At 39.6% G+C, this 27,207-nt stretch overlaps 1 protein-coding gene across 1 annotated transcript in view; it reads left to right on the forward strand.

Moving 5' to 3' along the window:
• LOC132404879 (potassium/sodium hyperpolarization-activated cyclic nucleotide-gated channel 1-like) overlaps positions 1-27,207 on the forward strand; it is a 255,912-nt gene that overhangs the window by 214,712 nt on the left and 13,993 nt on the right. Inside the window, exon 7 of the mRNA XM_059989441.1 lies at positions 22,719-22,883. Coding sequence (XP_059845424.1) covers positions 22,719-22,883 — 165 coding nt within the window. The remainder of the gene's footprint in view (positions 1-22,718; positions 22,884-27,207) is intronic.

The following is a 27,207-nucleotide window of genomic DNA, read 5'->3' on the forward strand; positions in this document are numbered from 1 at the left end:
ATTGGAGAGGAACATTTAGAAGGCAGTGGGGAAGGAGTGTAAATGACAGTAAAAAGAATTGCTTTACATTAATGTTTTAATTATGTTTTATAAGTTTTAATAAATTATTTTATTTTCTATGCAGGCTTTTCACCATTAACTTCAATTATAATAAATTATTAAATGATTCTGAATGTCAAATACAGTTACAAATTATTTTAATCAGTGGGTTTTCAATAAAGCATAAGAAGTAAAAGCAGGAGTAGACCTTTTATCTTCTTATGTTTGCTTTTCTATTCAATAAGATCACCACCACTTTTCTTTATTTAACCTCACAACACTTTACCATATTAAGTTTGTCACCCTTGATTCCATTAATATCTAAAAAATCTATCAATCCCTGTGTTGAATATACTCAGAAACTTGAGCCTCCATGGCCCTTAATAAAGAATTTGATATTCATAGCCCTCCAGGTGGATGGCTGACCCTCTATATCGAAACTGTTACACTTCACCTAGAGGGTTATCGTTGCTGCATCTAACTGTCAAATATAATAAGAATGTTGAGTGTTTCAGTGAGATCATTTCTTATTTTTCTAAACTCAACAGAGTGGCTTATTCTTTCCTTGTATGAAAGCCTGCCATCATCCCATCCCAGCAAACAATCCAGTGAAGCTTTGTTTCCCACCCTCTGCAAGTATATCCTTTCTTAAGTAGGGAAGCCAAAGCTGATCACAATATCTTACCCAGTTGAATTCCGGGATGTCATTGTTGTCCCTGTTGCTCAAATTCTCCTTACTTATTGCCAACCTTCAGTTAGCCTTATAAATTTCTTGCTGTATTGGTAAGCTATCTTACAGTGATATGTGCACCCAAGTGTCACTGAACAGCAACACACATTCAAAAATACTTGGCCTTCCTTTTTTTTTCTCACAAAGCAATTAACCCCGCATTTTTACGCAATATATTCTATCTACCATGTCCTTGCCTATTCAAGTAACTTTTGCAAATCTCCTTAGAGTCTCAGTGCAACTTGCTCGCCGCCCAAGTTCATCTTCAGTTTCACTTACAAATATTACACTTGGTTCTTTCATCCAAATGAATAATTTAGATTGTGAAAAAACTATGGCTCCTGCTCCATTCCCTGCAAAACAGTCTCCCAACCTAACAATTGACTGTTTAGTTCTAATTTCAGTTTTGTTTGCTTGCCAATCCTCAGTCCTCATTAGTATAGTAGAACAAAGAACACAGCACAGACACAGGCCGTTCAGCCCAAAACGCTGTTAATGGAGTTCTAACACTATTCAATAATCCCTTTGAGGCATCTGATCAAATGTATTTTTTAAAATCCAAATGCACAACATTCTCTGGTTCTCCCTTATCCATTCTATTAGTTAAAGCCTCAAAAAAGACCAACAAAGTTGCAAGCATGAACTCAGTGGCCACTTTATTAGGTACACCAGCGCATTAATGCAATTGTCTATCTAGCCAACCAAGCAGTTCAATGCATAGGAGCATGCAGACATAATCTGCGGTTAACAAACTGTTGTTCAGACCAATCATCAGAACGAGGAAGAAGTGTGATATAAGTGCCTTTGTGACCATGGAATGATTGTTGGTGCTTGATGGAGTAGTTTCATTATCTCAGAAATTGAGATAACAATCTCATGCATAACAATCTCCAGTGTTTGCAGGGAATGGGGTGAACAAAAAACATCCAGTGGGCAGCAGGTCTGTGGGCAAAAACACCTTGTTAATGAGAATGGTCAGAGGAAAATGGTTCAAGCTGACAGGAGAGGGACAGTAACTCAATAACTACACTTTAGTACAGTGCAGAAGATTACCCCTGAATGCGCAGCATGTCGAACCTTGAAGAAGATGGCCTACAACACAGGGGACCATGAACGTACAGTACACTCAGTGGCGTATTTATTACGTTCAGGAGGTACCTAATGGACTGGCAGTTGAATGTACTTTCTCTTTCATACATTCACCTTGACTTTCCCCAGTTCTTTTATTTTTTTGTGTCTTACAACTGCTTTTTAATAATGAATTAAAGCAATTTCTCTGTAACTGATATCAAGCTAAACGGTATTTGGTTTCCTTTTTTCCCTCTGCCTGTTGTCACTAGAGCCGTTATGCTTGATACCTTGCAATCTATGGGAACTATTCTACAAATGTAAGAGTTTGGAAAGTGGCTACAATTGCATCCATTTTCTGTCTTTACTATATCTTCCAAAATCTTGGGATGTAAGTTATTTATTTAGTGATAAAGCATGGAGGAGGCCTTACCAGCCCTTTGAGCAGCAGTGTTCCAGCAACCCCTGACAAGCTGACTAACCCTAACCTAATCACAGGACAATTTACAATGACTAGGATAGGATAGAAAATTGGAGGACCCGAGGAAAATCCATACATCCCACGGGGAGGACGTACAGAAACCCATTACAGAATGGCAGATGAATTGAGTGCCCTCAGCTGCAATAGCATCACGCTAACTCTTACTATTGCCAACTCCACATTCATATGTGACCCATTCTCCATTATTGGGAGATTTTCTGTGTCTTCTCTTTAATTTCTTACTCCTTAATACAATTTCTCCTGCTTCATTCTGTAAGAGACCCACTTTTGCTACTCTTTAGCACATATCTGTAAAAGATTTTATAGTTCTCCCTAAGCGATTCCGAATTTTGTTTTTGCTTCCTTTATCAGTTTCTTGGTAAATACTTTTTCCCAAACTTCCATTGTGTGACAGTGGAAAATTGTGTATGGAACTGGAGGATGTAGCAGAGGTACTTAATGAGTACTTTGCTTCAGTATTCACTACATAAAAGGACGTTGGAGATTGTAAGGATGACTTACAGTGGACTGAAAAGCTTGAGCATGTAGATATTAAGGAAGAGGATGTGCTGGAGCTTTTGGAAAGCATCAAGTTGGTTAAGTCACTGGGACCAGACGAGATGTACCTCAGGCTACTGTGGGAGGTGAAGGAGGAAATTTCTGAGCCTCTGGCAATGATCTTTGCATCATCAATGAGGATGGGAGAGGTTCTGGAGAATTGGAGGGTTGTGCATGTTGTTCCTTTATTCAAGAAAGGGAGTAGAGATAGCTCAGGAAATTATAGACCAGTGAGTCTTACTTCAGTGGTTGGTAAGTTGATGGAAAAGATCCTGAGAGGCAGGATTTATGAACATTTGAAGAGGCATAATATAATCAGGAATAGTCAGTATGGCATTGTCAAAGGTAGGTCATGCCTTACGAGCTTGATTGAATTTTTTGAGGATGTGACTAAACACATTGATAAAGGTAGAGCAGTAGATGTAGTGTATATGGATTGATTTCAGCAAGGCATTTGATTAGGTACCCCATGCAAGGCTTATTGAGAAAGTAAGGAGACATGGGATCCAAGGGGACCTTGCTTTGTGGATCCAGAACTGGCTTGTCCACTGAAGGCAAAGAGTGGTTTCTAGATGGGTCATATTCTGTATGCAGGTCTGTGACCAGTGGTGCGCCTCAGGGTTGGTGGTGTTGTGGATAATGTGGAGGGTTGTCAGAGGTTACAGCGGGACAATGATAGGATGCAAAACTGGTCTAAGAAGTGGCAGTTGGAGTTCAACCCAGAAAAGTGTGAGTTGGTTCATTTTGTTAGGTCAAATATGATTGAAAAATATGTTATTAATGGTAAGACTCTTGGCAGCATGGAGGATCAGAGGGATCTTGGGGTCCAAGTCCATAGGACACTTAAAGTTGCTGCGCAGTTGACTCTGTGGTTAAGAAGGCATTTGGTGCATTGGCCTTCATCAGTCATGGGATTGAGTTTAGGAGCCAAGACGTAATGGTGCAGCTATACAGGACCCTGGTCAGACCCCACTTGGAGTACTGTGCTCAGTTCTGGTCACCTCACTACAGGAAGGATGTGGAAGCCATAGAAAGGGTGCAGAGGAGATTTACAAGGATGTTGCCTGGATTGGGAAGCATGCATTATGAGAATAGGTTGAGTGAACTTGGCCTTTTTTCCTTGGAGCAACAGAGGATGAGAGGTGACCTGGTAGAGGTATATAATATGATGAGAGGCATTGATCATGTGGATAATCAGAGGCTTTTCCCCAGGACTGAAATGTCTAGCATGAGAGGGCATAGTTTTAAGATGCTTGGAAGTAGGTACAGAGGAGAAGTCGGGGTAAGTTTTTTACAAAGAGAGTGATGAGTGCGTGGAATGGGCTGGTGGCAACAGTGGTGGAGGCGGATATGATAGGGTCTTTTAAGAGACTCTTGGACAGGTACATGGAGCTCAGAAAAATAGAGAGCTATGTGTAACCCTAGGTAATTTCTAAAGGTAAGGACACATTTGGCACAGCTTTGTGGGCTGAAGGGCTGTATTGTGCTGTAGGTTTCCTATGTTCAATCTCTCTTGACAATGTAATAAACATTTTCCTTTAATCCAACACTATCTTCTCTTATTTATAGCCTGATGTGTTTGCCTGTTGGTTCTTGAACTTTGCTTTACGTTCAACTTCAAGTTTGATGTCATTCGACTGTATACTTGTATATCCTGAACAAAGGTGCACAACACAGTATATGTAGCTCACATATAACACGTAAAGTGATATTACCACAAATAAATTAAAAATAATAAAATATATTCCAGAAGGTTGACATTTAGCAGAAGGTGCATTTACAAACACAAGTTGGAAGTAAGCACTATAATACTACTGGTGCTTCATAAGTTACGAGACTTCAGTAATGGTAGGTAGTTGGGTAGTCTCACAGCCTGGGAGAAGAATCTATTTCCCTTCAAAACAGTTCTTGTCCTAATTCTATTGTATCTTCTGCCTGATGGTAGAGGGCCAAAAGAGATTGTTGGATCATTGGGAGTAATCCTCGGCAATGCTAAGGGCCGGCATATGCAGTGCTCCTGATAATATCTCAGATGGGTGGAAGAGAGACCCCAGTGGTACTCTCAGCAGTCCTCACAATCCTTTATAGGCTCTTGCAATTCCCATACCAGTCGGTGACACAGTTGTCCCCAGGACACTCTCAATGCTGCTCCTATTAATATTGGTTAGAATGGGAAGTGGGTCGTGGCTTGCTCACCTTAACCTCCTCAAGAAATTAAACTGCTGCTGTGTTTTCTTGATTAAGGAGCTGATATTGAGGCATTTGGTGAGATTATCTGGTCTGTGCACTCTCAGAAACTTGGTTCTCCTCACATTCTCCATGGAGGATGTGTTTATGTGCAGTATGAAGTGGTTAGACTTCACCTTCCTGAAGTCCACAAACACCTCTTTGATCCTGTTGATGTTGAGGCTCAAGTTGTTGTGCTTCCATTATTCTATAAGCTGCTGTACCTCCGCTCTATACCCCGTCTTGTCATCATTGTTGATGAGGCCAACTATTGTTTTGTCATCAGTGAATTTTATGTTCAGTTTGAGCAGTATGGTCAATATTGCTTTTTTCTACATTGGAGACACAAGAGACAGTCTGAAGATGACAGCGCTTCAAGCTGTACATGGTGATCACCTGAAAGCAGAAAGAGAGACTGACCATATGATCCAGCGCATGCTGTCAATTTTATCACGAAGAACATTACAATTATTTAAACCACTAGTGGGAAATATCTCTGTTTTCCCTAATTGCAGACAGTTGAGCAGATCTGCCTCTCCATTCTCTGCACCTTCTCACAGAGGATTTTCTTTTCATGCTTGTCCAAGCTCTTCCTTGTGATTTTCTTTCAGTTTTAGAGAACACTCATCTAGATAATTGATCAATACATCTTTTCTCCTGTAGTTGGGGGTGATTTGCCAACATCTACAAAAGGCTTCCGTTCTCCATTTTCTGTGTAAGCTTGTTTCTTGTATGCTTGTGCATTCTGAATATTCACCAGGAGCTGATGTCATAAAGATTGGTTTCATCCACGCCACACAAGCAGCTTGAAGACCTTCAACACTGTCTGAATGTTCTGGCTCTCCAATGTCAAAGCTGCTTCATTCTTCAATAACACATTTTGGATGGTTGCAGTTGGTACTGAATGAGAAAGCTGAAGGTTTTTCTTCTGTTAGTGTTATTTCCTCCAAGGACAAAATATGTGGCTGTGAAACTTTGTTGGTTAAAGCCCTAAATCTACAATTAGTACCTTAAGGATGGAAAAACTTAAGAGAAAATTCAGTTGATTGGAAACCTAAAATCAGTGACACCATTTACTGGAAATTTATATGACTTTAAGTTCTGTTTTGTTCATATTTCCAAGCCAGTGCCATGTTAAATAAAAAAGGACATATCTAATTTAAAAATAGAAACAAGATCAACATTGATCGAGACAAATGACAAGAAGGAATCAGTCATATTAGTGCTGTGCTACACACTTGCTGGCCACTTTATTAGGTACACCTGCTCGTTACTACAACTATCTAATCAGCCAATCATGTGGCAGTAATTTGATAATTAAAAGAATGCAGATATGGTCAAGAGGTTCAATTGTTGTTTAGACCAAACATCAGAATGGGGAAGGAATGTGATCTAAGTGACTTTGAACGTGGAATAATTGTTGGTGTCAGATGGAATGTTCTGATTGTCTCAGAAACTGCCGATATGTGCAGTCTCTAGAATTTACAGGGGATGGTGCGTGAAACAAAAAAAGAAAAAAATACAGTAAACAACAGTTCTGTTGGGGAAAACACCTTGTCAATGAGAGAGGTCAGAGGAGAATGGCCAGACTGGTTCAATGTGACAGTAATTCAAATAACCACATGTTACATCAGTGGTGTGCTAAAGACAATCTCTGAACGCACAACATGTTGAACCTTGAAGTGGATGGGCTGCAGCAGCAGAAGACCACAATCCTACACTCCTGTACCTAATAAAGCGGCCACTGAGTGTATATTCTGCTGGGATCTGTAAGAAGCTAGATAAAGCAATTCTCCACAAATGAATAAAGAGAAAAGGAAAGCCGCCAAGGAAGCAAAAGTATGCACCAAGTGTCTTTGTTTCTTTTATGGTGATAGGCTCATTGGAAATCATTTGAACAATGCAGACAACACATTGTTTATCTGAGTCAAAAATAATCAACCCCTGTGCATTGAGTGGGGTAGGTTAGTTATTGTGCCATGTTCTCCATGAAGTGTTGCATGAGAAATGGAATCCATTTTGGTGTTCCTGGAACAACATGGCTGTACTGCTATCCCACATTCTTGGGACTTTAAAAATTAATTAAAATATTTAATTAACTCATTTGGACCCTCCTCCCAGTGGACGCACTGATCCCCAATCTGCATACCAGCTCCCTACAATAAGCTGCTCCATCCTTCAATCAAAAGCAACCCTGATTCTCCCCTTCCCACAACAATTGTCATCTTTTCCTCTTGCCCTTTCTCTTCCGCCCACCCTCAAGACCTGCCCATCACCTCCATTCAGTTCCCTTACTCCTTCCCTGTCCTCCACTTTCCTACAAGATACATTCTTCCTCAGCCTCTTCTCCCTATCACCTCCCAGCTTCTCACATCACCCCCACCACCCACCTTCCTCTTCATGTGGTCTCATCTACCAGCTGCCAGCTTGTATCCCACCCTCTTCCCCCCCACCATCTGATTTCTGCCCCCTTTCATTTCCAATCCTGAGTCTCAGCGTGAAATACCAACTATTTATTGTCCTCCTGATGTTGCCTGACCTCATCACTTCCACCAGCATTTTATGTGGGTTAGCCAACTTCTCCTCTGTTGTTTACCGACCACCCCCTCCCACCACAACCCTCCTCTCAGGACACTCATGAATGTGAGGTAATTCAGATCCTGAGTTAGGTTTATTGTAACCGACCTACCATATGTGACATGAAATTTGTTGCTTTGTAGCAGCAAAGACACAAAGTAACAAAATTCAGAATAAATAAATAGTGCAAGAAATAGGAAGGACTAAGCAGTATTCCTGCATTCCTGTTCAGAAATCTGATGGCAGAGAGGAAAATGCAGCTTCTGAAACATTAAGTGTGGGTCTTCAAGCTCCTGTACCTCCTCCCTGATGGTTGTGGAGAGAAGAGGGAATAACTCAGATGATGAAGGCCCTTAATCATGGATGCTGCCTTGTTGAGGCACCCGTTCCTGAAATTGTGCCCTCAATGGTGGGGATGGTTGTGCCCATGATGGAATTGACTGTGTCTGCTAGCATCTGTGGACTCTTGCCATCCTGCGCAGTGAGAGCCTTCATACCAGGCTGTGATACAGTCAAGTCAGAATGTCCTCCACTGTACATTTATAGAAATTTATAAGAATCTTTGGTGACATACACAGATCTCCTCAAGCTCCTAATGAAGTAAAGCTGCTGGCATGACTCTTCATGATTACGTCAATGTACTGAGCCCAGGATAGCTCTTCTGCGATGCTGATGGGCAGAAACTTGAAGCTGTTCGCACTTTCCGCTGCTGACCTTTTGATGAGGACTGGTGTACGTTCTCCCAACTTCCCCTTCCTAAAGTCCTCGATCAATTCCTTGGTCTTGATGGCGTGAATGCAAGGTTGTTGTTATGACACCACACAACCAGAGACCTATCTTACTACTGCAAGCCTCCTCATCACCATCTGCAATTTTGCCAACAACAGTGGTGCCTTCTGCAAATTTATAGATGGTATTTGTGCTGTGCTTAACTGTTCAGGCATGAGTGTAGAGATGGTAGTTCAGTGAGCTAAGTACTTATCCTTGACATGTGCCTGTGTTGACTGCCAGTGAGGAGGAGATATTATTACCATCCACTCTCCCTGTGGTTTTCCATTATGGAAGTTGAAGATCCAGTTGTCGGGGTGGGGGGGAGGAGGTACAGAAGCCTATTGTACTGAGCGGATGATGATGCTGAATGCCAAGCTGTAATCAATAAATAGCAATTTGATGTATGTTTTGCTGTTGGCTAGGTTTTCGAAAGCAGAGTGTCGTGCCAGTGAGATTGTGTCTGTCCACGATACACCTGTTGTGGTGGGAAAGCTGCAGCAGTCCTTGCTCAGGCAAGATATAATTTTAACCATAACCAAATTCCTAGAACACTTTATTGTGGTAGATGTGACTGCTACTGGGTGGTGGTCATTGAGGCAGCTCATGGGCGCCAGTATGATTGCAAGCCTTTAAAACAGGGAAACCTCAAATCACAGCAGTTAGAGGTTAAAGGTGTCCTTAAGCATTCCTGCCAGTTGGTCAGCACGGGTTTTCAATATCCAATCAGTTCACACCTAAATTTTGACTTTCTGGGCTAATGACCCAAGCTTTCATTTTTATCACTGGAAGTGCACTGGAATTTCTAGGTGGCCGTAGTTAGTCACAGACTAGGTGCATACTGATTTTTAATGAAATTAATATGGTTCTTCCAGCATTAAGATATCTGTGCAACAAAATTGTAAAATAAGAATGTAACAAAACAAATTAAAATTTCTTAAGAAGGCCCTTTAATTCTGACAGAAGTTCTAGCATATGTCTTTCAACAAACATGAAGCATTCAACTACTTTTGGAAGTGACATTCAGCAATGTTCTTTCGGGGCACCTGGAGCTCAGAACACACTGCTCAGCAGTTTTAACATGATGCCTCAGGTGCTGAGTTGAAATTTCATACAGTGGCAATGAATGCCCTTTTATTAACTGAGTGGAGAGGCTGTGGAGAACAAATTTGTAGGATAAAAATTTACTGTTCAGGATTTGGACTTCCAGTCATTCAGTGTTTGATAGCTGGCATATTAGCATAACACTGAAGCATTCCTGACCTTTCTTTATTCATTTCTGTGATGTAGATGTGCTGAGGAAGGTAACAATCACTGTCCATCCATAATTGTTCCCAAAAATAAGTATAGGTCATTTAATAATTTATAACATTGATGGGAATGTGGTCAGAATCAGGTCAGACATGTTGAAGATCCTTATTTGAAAAAAAAAACTGTGTTTCCGGTATTTTCACCATTTTTGTCTTTATTTCAGAATCTGTGTATTTGTTCTCCAAAGGGCATGAGCAAACCAGACTGATTTTTAAGACAATCTGCCTTGAAGGCATTCTTAATCACATTCAAATGCAAGGAAGTCTTCACGTTTTTTTTTAACATATTTCTCTCCTCATCTGCTTCTTGGCATTACTGGCATTGCTTGTATCCATGCTTCATGCATTTATGTAACTAAGTTACCCACGTTATCAGTATGAAGCAATAAGTTAAGGGGTATCTTCTTCAGAATGTGATATTTTGTGAAAGAAGACTGCAGGGTACTAATTGGCCCCTCAAGCCTGTGTTAACTCTGTCGTACAACGTAGTCAGTCCCATTTTCCAATCTTTCCTCTTGGTCCTATAAATCACTATTTTGTTTTGAAACCCCTGGTTGATTATGTTGCCAACTTCCTTCAGCCTGTGAGTTTCAGATCACTGGTATGTTTTTCATTTTGTAAATCTGCACTCTGATTCTCAAAACAACAGTTAGTGGGACAAGGTACTGTAAATAAAGCAGCGGTGTCTGAATTTTTAGCAATAGTGAGATCTAAAGCAACATATTCTTCTTCACAGTGCTTTTAGATCACTTGGTCATGTTGTCACTTCTCTATATGATGAAGTCTGGGGAAAATGCTTGCTAATGAAAATCATGCCAAAGAAACATGAATAAACCTTTTAGGAATCATCAAAACTAACAGAAATGCTCTCACTGATCAGCTTAGCCAGGATCCTTTAAGCCAACATAATTAACAGGCATTCCTTCATCAATGTACAAAGCAGTGCATTTACTGCCTTGGGTCTTTGCCATGCTGGTTTATTATTTCATCAGATTTCACTAATTTGTATAGTTTCTCTTTACTTTTAAAAGGAAGGGACACAGATTTTAACTAAATCTTCGTTGATTTAAGAAAGAAATTTAAATATTTATCCTGAAAATATTTAGCTTGTGTAAGGTTATATGTCACATAAAAGAAAGTCATTCCCCTGTAAATATAAAGGGACAATGGATGAGAGGAACATTCAGCTTCTCATCTACATCATTGCTTCCTTGCTTCTATCAACCTGCCTGATTCTGTGACCTCTCATATCCTTGCACATCCAAACACTACAACTTCAAATTTAACATTTTAAATTGACCCACCCTCAACAGTTTCAGCGCTGAGATGTCCTTCAGTAAAAATATGTGTCATCACATCAACTTTGAACAGAGTATCTTAGGTTTGTTGTTCCAGACTCACCCTTTCAATTCCTTTAGTTGTTTTAGTCACTTCATTACATCTTCCCAAACATCTTGTTACGATGGAAAAAATTTATCTGTGTAACCTTTCCTACACATCACTCTCCACAACTTCTTCCAGAGCGATCTGACCACCAAACATACCTTTACTCCCCATGTCTCTCTGCTTTCCAGAAGGATCACTCCCTCCGTGAGCCACTTGTGCATTTGTCCCTCTCCACTGAACTTCCTCCCAGCCCTCACCTTCATTCAGGGCCAGAAACAGTCCTTCCAGGTGAGACAACACTTCATCTGTGAATCTGCTGGGGTCATCTGTTGTGCCCAGTGCTCCTGATGCAGCCTGCTCTACATTGTAAACCCATCATAAATTGGGTGGGAGGAGGCCACGTCATCAAGCACCTATGCTCCATTCACCTACAGCGGAACTTCCCGACAGCTAAACATCCTAATTCCCATCCTCATTACTGTTCCGACATGCCAGTCCCTGGTCTGTCTTGTGTTGAGATGAGGCCATCCTCAGGGTGGAGGAGCAACATGCTATATTCTGTCTGACTAGACTCAAACTTGACGGCATAAATATCAATTTGTCCTTCCAGTAAATAAAAATTTCCCTCCCCACCCCCCCCCCACACTTCCACTTCTTCTATTTCCCACTCTAGTCTCTTACTGCATCTCACCTGCCTATCACCACCCCCTGAGTCCCGTCCTCCTTCCCTTTCTTTTATGGTCCACTTTCCTCTCCTATCAGTTTTTTCCTTCTCCGGCCCTTTGCCTTTCCTACCCATCTATCACCTTCTAGCTATCCTCCTTCCCCTCCCCTCCTTTTTATCCTTCCCAGTGCTGATTAAGGGTCTCGGCCCTAATGTTGACTGTTCATTAATTTCCATAGATGCTGTCAGACTTGCTGAGTTCCTCCAGAATTTTGTGTCTGTTGCGTTGAATTTCCAGCATAAGCAGAAATTCTCATGTTTATCTATGTAACCTGTCCTTGTCACTTAATCTAACTAGTCCTGTCACATTTTTGAGAATCCTTTCTGCAGCCTCCACAAAGGTCAGTATTTCCTTCCAGATATCTCGTGCTTAGAAGATAAAACACAGTCAGAATGAGCTTTATTATCACAGATTGTATGATGTGAAATTTCAAAATTAAAGTTCAAAGTTCAACGTAAATTTATTATCAAAGTACATATATGTCACAATATACAACTCTAAGATTCACTTTCTTGCAGGCATGCTCAATAAATCCAATATTCATAATAAAATCAATGGAACACCACACCAACAGGGTGGACAACCATGTGCAACAGACAAGGAACTGTGATCAAAAAGAAAGGAAAAAAATAATAATAATAAATAAATAAGCAATAAATTTCAAAACCATGAGATGAAGAGTACTTGAATGTGAGTCTACAGGTTGTGGGAACAGTTTGAGGGGTAATAAATATTTCTGAAACAGGTGATGTGAGTCCTGAGGCCCCTGCACCTTCCTGATGGCAGCAGTGCGAGACTATTGGAAGGATTGTCCATTCAAAGGTATTGATATTTCCATACCAGGCCATGATGCAGCCAGTCAATATACTCTCTACCATTCATCTAAAGAAGTTATCAAAGCTTTAGATGTCATGTTGAATCTTTCCAAACTTTTAAGGAAGTAGAAATGCTGCCGTACTTTCTTTGTAATTGCCCTTACATGCTGGAGCCAGAACAGGTCCTGTGAATTGATAACACTGAGGAATTTGAAGTTGTTGACTCTCTCCATCCCTGATCCCCCAATGAGGACTGGCTCATGGAACTCCATTTTCCTCCTTCTGATATCAATAATCAGATCCTTGGTATTGCTGAAATTGAGTAAATGGCGGTTATTATGGCAGCACTCAGCAGGAGTTTCTATCTCTGTCCTATATGCCTATTGGTAGCTACCACTGATTCGGCCTATTGCAGTAGTGTCATTAGTAAACTAAAATATGGCATTGAAGCTGTGCTTAGCCACACAGCCTTAAAAGTAAAGTGAGTAGAACAGGGAGCTAACCACACAGTATTGTGGTGCACCTGTGGTTATGGTGACTGTGGAGGAGATCTTGTTGCCAATCTGTACTGACTGGGGTCTGCAAGTGAGGAAATTGAGGATCCAATTCCACAAAGGGGTATTGAGGCCAAGGTCTTGAAGCTTAATGATTAGGTTTGAAGAGATGATAGTATTGGATGCCGGGCTGTAGTTAAAAGCCAATTAAATGACATCTGCTGTAGACCTGTTGTGCCAGTAGGCAATTTCAAGCAGATCCAAGTTGCTTGTCAGACAGGAGTTGATGTGTTTCATCATCAATCTCTCAAAATGCTTCATCACTGTGGATATAATTACATTATCAGCATATAACCTGCAGCATAAGAGGTCCCAATGCACTAAACCACTGTTACACTAAGCCAAGGAATGCCTAGTGTTCTATGCCCAGTCTGCATTTCGGTAAATCTGATCACTTGCCTGTCTTTCTCCTACCTGCATACAGGCAGAAACTAAAGAGCAAAACTCCAAAGATTAAGACAACAAAGAGGTGCTTGTAGGAAGCAGAGGTGCATCTATGGGATTGCTTTGAGTTGGTGGACTGGGCCATGTTCACGGACTCATCTGTGGATTTTGAATGATTACACCATAGTTGTAGATGACTGTGTCCCCACAAAATCATTCAGAGTCTTCCCTAACTAGAAGCCCTGGATGAAACATGAGATCCACAGTCTGCTGAGGGCAAGGTCAGAGGCATTCAAGTCTGGTGACCAAGAAAATTACAATATGTCGAGGTACCATCTCAGAAAGGCATCTCACAGTCAAAGTGGGAATTCTAAATATAACTTGAATCAATGAAGGATTCTCGACAGTTGTGGGAGAGCTTGAATACCATCACCTCTTCCAAAGTTAAATCAAGCAACACAGACAAGAGCAGGACTTCACTTCCAGGTGAGCTCAATGCCTTCTCTGCTCATCAAAATGTGGAGCAACCATCATGAACTCCCACAGGCCCCGAAGATCCTGTGATTTCAGTCTCTGAGGCTGACGTGCGAGCAGATTTGAGGAGGGTGTGCCTCCTTGAAGCATCTAGCACAGATGGGGTACCTGGCCAAGTACTAAAAGCCTGTGCTGATTAACTTGCTGATTAATTGAACATTGAGATGTTCAATTTCTCGCTTCAGCAGTCTAAGGTATTCATCTAATTCAAGCAGGCTTTAATTATACTGGTTCTTAAGAAGAACATGGTAACCTGCCTCAATGACTATTGTCCAGTAGTAGTTATATCCACAGTGGTGAAGTGTTTTGAGAGGTTCCTGATGAACCATATTAACTCCTGCCTGAAAAGTGACTTGAATCCTCTCCAGTTTGCCTATTGGAGCAACAGGTCCACAGCAGATGTCATCTCATTGTCTTTTTAATCAACCTGGATCATCTGGACAGCAAAGATGCATATATCAGGACACTCCTTTTCGACTACAGCTCGGCATTCAATACCATCATTCCTTCAAAACTAGTCATTTGAGACCTTGGCCTCAACGCCTCCTTGTGCAATTGGATCATCGATTTCCTCAGTTGCAGACCCCAGTCTGTTTGAATAGGCATCAAAATCTTCCCCATAATCTCCACCAGCACCAGTGCTGAGACCCCTGCTCTACTCACTCTACACTTATAACTGTGTTGCTAAGCACAGTACGATTACCATATTCAAGTTCAGTGATGACAGCACTATTGCAGGCCAATTCAAAGGTGGTGATAAATCACCATATAGGAGGGATTGAGTAGTGTCACAGTAACAGCCTCTTAATATCAGCAGGATCAATGATCTGGTTATTGACCAGGAGGAAGTAACCAGAAGTCCATAAGCCAATCCTCATCGGAAAATCAGAGGTGGAGAGAGTCAGCAAATTTTAATTCCTTGGTATTACTTCTGAGAATCTTTTCAGGTCCCAACATGTAAATACAATTACAAAGAAAGCACAACATCGCCTCTACTTCCTCAAGAAGTTGCAAAGATTCGGCACAACATCTAAAACTTTGACAAACTTCCACAGATGTGTGGTGAAGAGTATATTGACTGGCTGCATCACAGCCGGGCATGATATTGAAAAACCAATGTCCTTGCATGGAAAATCCTACAAAAAGTAGTGAATATGACTCAGTCTATCACGGGTGAAGCTCTCCCCATCATTGAGCACAGCTACACAAGCATTGTTGCAGGAAAGCAGCATCCATGATCAGAGAACCCCTCCACCCAGGACAAGCTCTCTTCTCACTGCTACCATCAGGAAGATGGTAGAGAGCCATGGGACTCACACCATCAGGTACAGGAACAGTTATTACCCCTCAAACATCAGGTTTTTGAACCAGACGGGATAGCTTCACTCAATTTCACTTGCCCCATCACTGAAATGTTCCAGAACCTGTGGACTCACCTTCAGAGGCTCGTCATCTCATGTTCTCGATATGTATTGCTTATTTATTTATTTATTATTATCATTTCGTTCTTTTTTACATTTGCACTTTCTTATCTTTTTCATACTGGTTGAATGCCCAGGTTGGTATGATCTTTAATTGATTCTATTATTGTTATATTATGGAGCTTTTAATCCAGGTTGGATTTTTTTATGGATTTGCCCTCAAGAAATGTATCTCAGAGATATTTATGGTGACATAAATATATATTAAATTTACTCTGAATTTTGAGCATATATTGGATAGTCATTGAGGCAGTTTCCTTGTTCTTCTTATGCACCTGTACAATTGAAGCCTACTTGATACAGGTGAGAAGATCGGACTGCCTAAGTAAGAGGTTAAACATCTCAGTGAGCACTCCAGCTAGATGATCAGCACAGGTCTTTAATACTCGGCCAGGTACTCCATTTCAGCTGGATGCTTTCTGAAGGATGCTGTCATGTCAGCCTCAGGGAGTGAAATTACAGAGTCATCTGGGGCTGTGGGAGTTCAAAGTTCAAAGTATTTCTATAGGTTTCACCATATACAACCCTGAGATTAATTTTCTTGTGAGCATATTCAATAAGTCCAATAACCAGGACAGAATCAATGAAAGACTGCACCAACAGGTTCGACAACCAGTGACAAAAGGCCGCAAACTGTGCAAATACAAAAAGAAGGACAAAAAGAAATAATAACTAAATTTTGATCTACAATCTGGTCAAACAGAATGACACACAATCAAGAAACAAGCTGGTTTAGGCAGGATAAAAAAACACTCACACGTTGAAGAAATGCAAACATATTGATGTTGTCATAAAGAAGGCAAGACAGGGACTATATTAGGAGTTTGAAGAAATTTGGCATGTCAACAAATATGCTCAAAAACTTTTATAGTTGTACCATGGTGAGCATTCTGACAGGCTGCATCATTGTCTGGTATGGAGGGGTTATTGCACAGGACAGAAAGAAGTTGAAGAAGATTGTAAATCTAGTCAGCTCCATCTTGGGTACTAGCCTACAAAGTACCCAGGACATCTTTAGGAAGCGGTGTCTCAGAAAGGCAGCGTCCATTATTAAAGACCTCCAGCACCCAGGGCATGTCCTTTTCTCACTGTTACCATCAGGTAGGAGATACAGAAGCCTGAAGACACACACTCAGCAATTCAGGAACAGCGTCTTCCTCTCTGCCATCCGATTCCTAAATGGACTTTGAAGCTTTGGACACTATCTCATTTTTTTAATATACAGTATTTCAGTTTTTGCACTTTTTAAAAATCTATTCAATATATGTAATTGATTTATTCATTTTTTTTCCTCTGCTAGATTATGAATTGCATTGAACTGCTGCCGCTAAGTTGACAAATTTCACGTCACATGCCGGTGATAATAAACCTGATTCTGATATCAAACACCTGAAGTTACAATGGATATTCTAAAATCAGTTATTAAAAATACTGACAACCAGAAATGTACCAGCAGTGATCATGTTCATAATTATTGGTATGAAAAAAATATTTGCCTTCATACATACCTACTAACATATATCAACTATTTTCTTAAAAATGCTGAAAAGTTTTTGACAGAGGGTGAAACGTATCTCTTACCTAAAGGAAAAATCACAAATCACCCATCAAAATATTACTGTATTACTTGTTTATCACCACTCACTTAGATAACCACAATTTACTTACATAAGATGAAAAAAGATGTAAAGAATAGCTGATAATAGATTCTGTAATTCTAAATCAAGCCCGACAGAAAAGCAGGAATATTTCATATTGTTATATTGACTACTAAAAAGCATTTGATTCTGTCCCACACTCATGGTTGATAGTTCTTAAAGTACACTCAATACTTGTGAAATTCCTACATCTGATTAAGCATTAGTGAACTATAATCTCACAATTTATGAACAACCAAAAAAAATCAATCACTGTTATCAAAATAAACCAAGGTATTTTCCAGGGCGACTCTCTAAGCTTACTATGGTTCTGTCTTGCTTTAAACCCATTCTCTAATTTACTCAATCGGAATCAAATCAGAAACAACCAAACAAATTACACCTTCTAGCCATGGATGACTTAAAATTATACCCTCCTTCTTCAGTAAAGCTAAAACAATTACTTCAAATAGTAGAACTATTTTCAAAAGACATAAACATGAACTTTGGATGAGATAAGTGCCAGACATTAAACATAAAGGAAAGTGCAATAGAGCTAATGGAATATAAAAATGTGCAGAAGGATACAATACAACTGATGGATGAATATGAAACATAGAAGCATCTGGGATATCAATAAACAAAGAAAATAGATCATACTGTGATAAAGGAAAAAAAGTTTAACAGGATTTACTTTAATAGTTAATAAAAATGGCCAAACAGATTTCAATAATAAAAATATAACAAAGGCAATAAACACTTCTGCTATACCCACATCAATATATTTTTGGCATAATATCTTGGTCTGAAACCAATCTGGAAAATAAGAACTAAAATGACAAATTTTAGAAAACACAAGGTACCTTCAAACACACCTAGACTAACACTACCTATGACAGAAGGAGGAAGAGGTATAAATGACATTAAAAATCTATACAACTGTCAGATAAAATTTCTAAGGATATATTATCATCAGCAAAGACAGGATTCAGCATTCCACATGAGCAAATGCAATTCTGATAAGAAGTACACACTACTAAACTTAAATGTAAACACGATCCAGAAAAATAAAGAAATTACCATTATAGAAGAAAAACTCAACCAAAGGAAGATCACAACCCTACATGGAAAACATCCCACAATCTGAGCAGACTAGATGCCAATGAGGAAGTGTCGAATGCCTGGCTCAGAGTTGGAGACCACTTGCTGAGACAGAAAGGTTCCTTGTGGCAATACAGGACCAGGTGGTTAACTCAAAATGTTATCAATAATACATGATAAAATACCAACAAATTGAAGCTGATAAATGCAGAAAATGCCAAAGAAAAACCAGAAACAATCCAACACATTACAGGATCCTGTAGCAGTTTAACTCAATCTGATTTCTTAGCCAGGCACAATCAAGTGGCAAATATCATTCACCAAAATCTTGCCTTAAAATTCATACTCATTAAAGAAACCATATGTTACTATAGATACCAGCCTGATCCACCTTTAGAGTTCTACAAGTGATACTACAACCTATCGGTTATTGCAGGTAGGGCAATCCATAATAACCATCCAGGTATAATATTACAGGATAAATGAGCAGGATCAACTTACTTTATAGATATAGCCATTCCAAACTCACGCAACGTACAGAAGTCAGAAAGCGAAAAACACCAGAAATATGCAAAATTAAAAGAGGAATTTGAAAGACTATGGAACACGAACAGGGTATATATAATCAGATTGTATTATCTGACTATATATCATTTCAATGTCACTACACAATAGCATTAAAAAATTAGGGCACCACAGAAATATTTATGTAAATCTACAGAAAGCCATAATACTAAACACACTAGAATAGTTCGAAATCTCCTAGCAATTGAGAAATGAGTGTGTTTGGCTATGCCTGTATCTCAGGTTTTACCAACTTGACCTGAGAAAAAGTTAAAATAATAACAGTGATGTATAAATAAGCAATAAATATTGAGAACATGAGATGAAGAGTCTTTGAAAGTGAGTCATTAGTTTATGGGAACAGTTCAATAATGGAGCAAGTGAAGTTATCCCCTCTGGTTCAAGAGCCTGATGGTCAAGGGGTTATAGCTAATTCTGCACCTGGTGGTGGGAGTGGTGAGGTTCGTGTACCTGTTTCCTAATGAGAGCAGTGAGAAGATAGCATGAACTTGGTGGTGGGGAGGGCTTTACCCATGAGGAATTGGGCCATATCCAGTACTTTTTGTAGGATTTTCCATTCAAGGGCATTGGCGTTTCCATTCCAGGCTGTGATGCAGCCAGTCAATATACTCTTCACCACACATCTATACAAGTTTGTCAAAGTTTTAGATGTCATGCCGAATCTCCATAAACTCCTAAGGAATTAAAGGCGTTGTTGAGCTTTCTTTGTAATTGCACTTAGACGCTGGGGCCAGGAACGGTCTGCTGAAATGATAACACCAAGGAATTTAAAGTTGCTTACTCTCTCCAACTTGGACCCTCCAATGAGGACTGGCTCATTGACCTTTGGTTTCCTCCTTCTGAAGTCCACATTCAGCTCCTTGGTCTTGCAGACATTGAGTAAGAGGTTGTTGTTGTGGCACTAATCAATCTCCCTCCTATCTGCTTATTCATCAGCACCTTTGATTTGGCCTACAATGGTGGTGTCATTAGCAAACCTAACTATGATACTGGAGCTGTGCTTAGCCTCACAGTCATAAGTATAAAGCCAGTAGACAGGAGACTAAGCACACAGCCTTGTGGTGTACCTGTGCTGATGGAGATTGTGGAGAAGATGGTGTGCCAATCCAAACTTATGTGCCGGGCCCAGGACATGTCCTCTGAAATGATAACACCAAGCAATTTAAAGTTGCTGACCCTCTCATTGTAATTATTCCTCCATGTTTTAATGGTCAAAGTGAGCATCGAAAGCATTAAATTCACCTGGAAGCGAAATCCTGTTGTCATTTATGTTGCTTGGTTTCACTTTGTAAGAGGTAATAGCTTTCAACCCCTTCTACAGCTGTCGAGCAAATTTATTGATTTGCAGCAGCAATATGGTGAAATGACATAAAATTAGTATAAATTGCAATAAATAAAGGAATAGTGCAAAAAGAAAGAATAGCAAGATTAGTTTCATCGATCATTCAGTTATCTGATGGTGGAGGGAAGAAGCTGTTCCTGAGTCATTGATTTCAAGTTTTCAGGCTCCTGCTCCTTCTCTTCAATGATAGTGATGAGGAGAGTGCATGACACAGATGGCGGGGGTCCTTCATGCTTGATGTACCTCCTCTTGAGGACGTCCTTGGTGGGAAAAGCATTATGTGACTGAGTTTTCAGTATTTACTGAGCTGAACCATACTGATGCAGTAGCTTTGTTCATTACTGCTTCTTGAGGAGCCTCGTTCCTGCATTTACTAGTACTGGATGCATGGGGGCTACTCACTGACCCTTCCCATTCAGGAGCCAGTCCAGACATGTGTGTTAGTAGTGGTGAGTGTAAAGAAAGGTGTGTGTGTGTGTGTGTGTGTGTGTGTAATAAATAAAATAAAATAACATTCCACATTTATTTTTACAATCTTACTGGTCATTTTGCATTCTTCGCCAATTATCACCCCTACTCTGAGGAAGCTGTTTGTGTTCGATTACACCTCCATGAGTACTGGCAGTTGTTTAGTACCTCACCAAAGTAGTCATTATTTTTGCGTGAGTCAAGCCACAGGAGCCTGTAGCTAGGCCCTCAGCCATCTACAGTTTAACAACAGATGAAAAGACAGTGACATAACTTAGCATGACATAAAGTCAAGTCAAAAAGAAAGCTGAAAGGAGGATGCAAGGAGTCTGCAAAGGGTTAAAGACATTCTTCTGTCTTTTTTCATTCCTCATTCTGTCTCCCTTCTTACCCTTTCTTTTCTCCCCAGCAGCTCATCACCTACTTTTGGTAGCCCTTCTCCTTCCCCTTCTCCCAAGGTCCACTCTCTTCTCCTATCAGATTCCTTCTTCTTCAGCCCGACCTTTTCTACCTATCACCTCCCAGCTTCTCACTTTATCCCCGCTCCCACTCACATCGGCCTTCCCCCTCACCTGGCTTCATTTTTTATCTGCCAGCTTCTATTCTTTCTCCTACACCCACCTTCTTATGCTGGCTTCTTTCCCCTTACTTTCTAGTCCTGGTGAAGGCTCTTATTCCAAATTGTCAACTGTGTATTCCTCTCCATAGATGTTGCCTAACCTGCTGAGATCCTCCAGCATTTTGCGATACTCCGTGTTGGTAGAGGACCTTTAATTTTCAGTTGGTAGGTGCAAGGCTTATCCTCTTGAATACCTCAGGGAAGATTAAATGCTGGCTTGGAGCTCAACCTCTGAGCATATGCATACATAATTATTGGCTGTGTTTGATAGCTGCTGTTCACACCTGGGAACAGGAGCTGATGCAGTTACAACAAGTAAACATGCATGTTATAAACATACAACAAGGAATTCAAAAAACAAACAGTACATTGACCTTTATTTCACAGTGGTTGTGACATAGATTAATGATGTCTCACTGAAGTTATTTCTGCCCTTGGTGAAAGTCTACCTTGAATACTGCATGGTCTCCACACCTAAAGTACGTTATATCTACCATGGGATCAGTGTACTGTGGTTCACTAGACCGCTTCTTGGGATAAGGAATGGTGTCCTATGAAGCTTGAGTTTATTTCATTGAGCTGTACTAGATGCTGAGAAGGATTGACAAAGTTGATTGTGAGAAGCTTTTTCCTCAGGTTGGGAAGCAATAATTGAGCAGAGTCCCAGGAGTGTGGGAGTAGGCATGTAGGACTGAAACAAAGAGAAATTTCTTTACCCACTGGGTTGCAGACTTTGCAGTTCTCTAATTCAGATGACCATGGATCTGCCATTATCAAATACATTCAAGTCTAAGGTTGGTGGATCAAGTTCAAGACTGGTAAATGATCTGTCTCCATGGAAAATGAGAATATTATGCAGAGAAGCAGAGTGACACAGGATTATCCAGTCTCTGAATGACAGAACGGGCACGTGGGTCCTCAAGTTGACTTTGTTTTCTCCTGTTTCTTGTACAAGAGGCAGAAGGTTAGCTGGTATTTGAGATGCCTCTGCCAAGTTAAAACATGTCTGCATTTGACATTTAAACGTGTGTATTTTCTGTAAAGGGCTCTAGTTGTGATCAAATGTGTGAACCTCAGTTTATACTGGCCTATGGTACTATGAAAGATCGATTAGAGTAGCCCAGCATTACAGCTTAGGCCAGGCGGCCACAGTTATGAAACATCCTTGTAACAACTGTAGTTATATAATAAATACTAGGTAAGACAAACGTTGATGCCTTCTTCAGATTAGCTTCTTGCAGTGAGGTTAAATAGAAAACATGATCTGTGCCTGCTTCTGACAGATTAAGCCTCCAATGCTAAATTTCTATTTCATCTTGTATCCCTCTAGAAATCTGCTTACTAACAAAAGGCCGCCGTACAGCCAGTGTGAAAGCTGACACCTACTGCCGACTCTACTCCCTCTCCGTAGATCATTTCAACGAAGTGCTGGAGCAGTACCCAATGATGCGAAGAGCATTTGAAACTGTGGCAATCGACAGACTGAACAGAATTGGTAGGATCATTAAGTTTGCAATGTTATTGCAAAAGCCATGTCTGAATGTTTGTTACCTGTTTAAAGTGCAGTCTACAGACCAGTCATTTCAAAACATAAAGAACTCCCAGACCCCTAGACATACCATCTTTTATCACTGAAGGCAACAAACAATACATTACAGTGCTGATAAAAAATAGGATGCAATTGGTGCAACCCCAAAATAAAATTATTAGAAGAATGTAGGATTAACAGAACAGGTAAGTCAAAGAGGAATGAATAAACAAGCAAAAACAATCTGAGAGAATGGTGAACATACCCACAGAAATAAGCTCCAGAGACTATTTTAATAGGACTTTGAATTGTGTGACAGAACCCAATGGATAGGTAACAGGTTAATTGTCAAGAGTGAAAAATCTTCCAACAAGCAATTTTCAAATTACAAAGAAAAAATTCCTATAACAAGACAAGATAATGTGTAAAGAGATGTATCATTTAACAAACTAAACGTGAAATAAAACTTAAAATGATCAACACTAACAGGGAATGCAAAAGAGGAGTGGAATGGCTAAGGAGAAATATTGAGAGCTATCAGTTGATATAAGCGAAAACCAATGGGTATAGTCACGAGTGTTTAGACAGAAAATATATCTCAGCGTAAACCCACTTGGGAATGAAGAAAGAAGTCTGATTGAGGAGAATGACAAAATAGTGAGTATGTTAAATAAATGTTATTTATGAGTATTGTCAAAGAATGGTGGAAATGAGAACAGCGCACCTGTAGATCAGAGGTGATTATATTGTCAAAAGTATTGATTGCCCCTGAAAGCCTTAATGATGCTTCGAGGATGTGCAAATTTATGAGTGACGCATATGGAAGAGATAAAATAATGAGTTGTAGGCAAAGTAATTTTATTATCAAAGTACATATATGTCACCATATACAACCCTGAGATTAATTTTCTTGTGGACGTTCATGGTAGATACGAAGAAACACAATAGAATCAATAAAAAACTACACACAAACTAAGACGTACAAACAGCCAATGTGTAAAACAATAATTTGTGCAAATAAAAAAAGAAAAAGAAAATAATAAAAAGAAATACATAATAAATAGATAGTATTGAGAACATGAGTTGTAGAGTAAAGTGATCCTTTAGGTTGAGAAATCAATTCCGTGTTGGGGTGAGTGAAGTTATGTACTCTTTCAGGAGCCTGATGGTTGAGACGAATGACTGTACATGAATCTGATGGCGTGGGATCTAAGGCTCCAGTACCTCCTTCCTGATGGCATCAGTGAAAAGAGATGCTGGGGGGTCCTTAATGATGATGCTGCTTTCCTGCAATAGTGCTCTTTATAAATATGTTCAATGGTGGGGAGGGCTTTATTGTGATGGACTGGGCTGCATCTATTACTTTCTGTAAGCTTTTCCATTCAATGCATTGGTGTTTCCATACCATGATGCAACCTGTCAATATATTCTCCTCTGTGTATCTATAGAAGTTTGTAAGCTAAACTTCCACAAACCTCGAAGAAAGTGCAAATGCTGCTATGCCTTCTTTGCAATGACACTTGCCAGATCCTCGAAAGTGATAACACCATGGAATTTAAAGTTACTGACCCTGTCCACCTCTGATTCTTTGTTGAGTACTGGCTCATATATCTCTAATTTACTCCACCTGTAGTCAATAATCAGCTGTTTGGTTTTGCTAATGTTGAGTGAGATGTTATTATTGTAGCACCATTCAGCCTATGATTGACGGCATACACCGTGAGCTTCCAAAAGTAAGCAAATTGTGCAGTGGGGAAAAGAAGGAGCAAAGAACTGATGTTAGATGAATATGAACTTTAAGCATAATTTTAACTTTAGTTTATCATGTAATAGGGATAATACTGGCCTACAATTTATTGTTTTATACATACTATGTGATGACTTTTTACTTGTTAGTTAAATGCAAAATAAAAATTAGGCATAGCATTTAAAGGATAGTAAAACTAATGTTGTCTACACAAAATTAAAATTATGATCAATTTCTGAGTGAATTTCATAAATTTGTAGTGTGGCAAATATACATTAAATCATTGAAGTATCCTTGTGAACATCAGACTAGGTTTGGCAAACAGTAAACAGAAATTCAAAAGAATTCAGAGAAAATGTTATGTCCAGACAAGTGATGAATACAAGTTAATGCAGATAAGTATATGTGTATTACTTTATTTTGAACAAAAAATGCAATACCTACCCTTATAAAAAGATATTGAAAGTTGAGAATGGTCAGATGGAAAGAATGTTCTGTTATATAAATAACGGAGTTTAAATATAGATAGTTGGAGATGTAAATTTACAATTTACATATAAGAAAACATGGAAAAATCCACAGTTAGACTATTGTATATTATTAGAAAGAACGTTTAAGCCATAGAGAATGAATAGCATTTATTGCTGAAGCAATGGTCATAATCCAAAATTGAGCACATAATCCAGTTTGATGCTTAAATTTTAAATTAAAGATACCATCCTTTCTGCTGAGACATTTAATTTTGTGACTGTTCTGCCCTCTCAATTGACTAGAACATCCCAAAATATGGTTTCTAGTAGTGGAGTTCTCCAGTGTCTTAAACAACACAGATCCACACCCAGATTATTTGATGACTCCCTTTATTATTTCTGTATGTTAATCCTTGTATTCAAAATTAATAAGATATTTGTTACTTTACAAAAGTCATTGCAATTGAAAAAATATTCCAATATATCTAGTGATAAAAGTCTTATGTACATGGATTTTATGAGAAAGATTTGGTTTCACTGGAAGAGAACAAGTTAAAAGGAGATTTAATAGTTTTTAGAAGTATTTTGATGGCAAAAGATTATTCCTTTTCGATAGGAATCAGTGATACTTAGTGCAGTTTAACAAAACAAATAGATATTAAATGCAGAATGTAAATTGTCCTTGTCCTGTTAATAGCTTCATATTGTCTATGAAATCTCCCCATATCACAAGGGCAGTCCTGTTTTAGCTTAATATTAAGGAAATGCTATGTTGTTAAAGGCTCTTCTTTATCATCTATCAAACGTGAGTTGTAATCCATCTGGGGAGCCTCCAACCTGTTGGCATGGAGAGCGACCTCTCTACCTCTGGTAATTTCTTTCCCTCTTTTCCATTCTCATACTGGCTTCCCTCTTACCCTTCTCTTCTCATCAGCTCCCTCTGGTGTCGTTCTCTTCCTCCCATGGTCCACTCTCCACTCCTGTCAGATTTCTTCTTCTTCAACACTTTACCTTTTCCATCTATCAACTCTTAGCTTCTCACTTCACACCCTCCCCTCCCCCACCAACCTATTGTCCCTTACCCCTCACATGGCTTTACCTATCACCTGCTAGCTTGTATTCCTTCCCCTGCACCCACCTCCTAATTTGGGCTTCTTCCCTCTTCCTTTCCAGCTCCTGATGAATGGTCTTGGCTCAAAATGTCCTGACTGTTTATTCCCCTCTGTAGATGCTGCCTCACCTGCTGAGTTCCTCCATCATTTTGTGTGTTGCTCTGGATTTCTAGCATCTGTAGAATCTCTTAAGTTTAAACATAAACTGGCAGCTTCTAACTTAGATGTGAAAGATATCTTGACATTGAAGAATCATAGGAGGTTCCTGACTAGCATTTACTTTTGTAATTCACAAAGTTAAGAACCTTTGCTGTTTTTGGGCCTTTGAACTTTGCAGTGTGCCAGATAACGGTTTCATTTACCTAAAGAACAACAATGATTACAATTTAAACAGCAATCAACAATCCAACTACCTATTTGGGATTTCATCATGGTTTTGAACAGTATCAAAAAATAATCCACAATATCCATTCCTGCTTCCAAAAAGTCAGTGATTTCTATTTACAAGAACTTCCTTATTTGCAGAAGGTTCTTAACTTTTACATCTAAAATATTTGACAGCTGCTTCACGTGTCAGTCCTTGTTAGGTGGACTGGACGTTCCTTTAAAGTACAGTGTATGTGGGTCTCAACCAAAATGCCAGAGTAGGTGGCCTCGTTAGGACTATTGATCTTCTGGAGTAACAGATACAGGTCAGGCAGCATCTATGGAAATGAACGAACTGTTACCTGAAATGTCGACTATTTATTCACTTCCATAGATGCTGTCTGACCTGCTGGGTTCCTCTAGCATTTTGCATGTGTTTATCTGGATTTTCAGCATCTGCAGAATCCCTTACGCTATTGATCTTCTGTGTGCCCCCAACCTTGGGCAATTCAACCAATATTTTTTCTTATCATAACAACATTTCGGTGAACTCCAATATGTGCTTTTTTTTTCAACTGACTTTGAATTTTATCCTG

The sequence above is a fragment of the Hypanus sabinus genome, chromosome 14 (assembly GCF_030144855.1).
Source record: "Hypanus sabinus isolate sHypSab1 chromosome 14, sHypSab1.hap1, whole genome shotgun sequence".
Classification (NCBI taxonomy): Eukaryota; Metazoa; Chordata; class Chondrichthyes; order Myliobatiformes; family Dasyatidae; genus Hypanus; species Hypanus sabinus.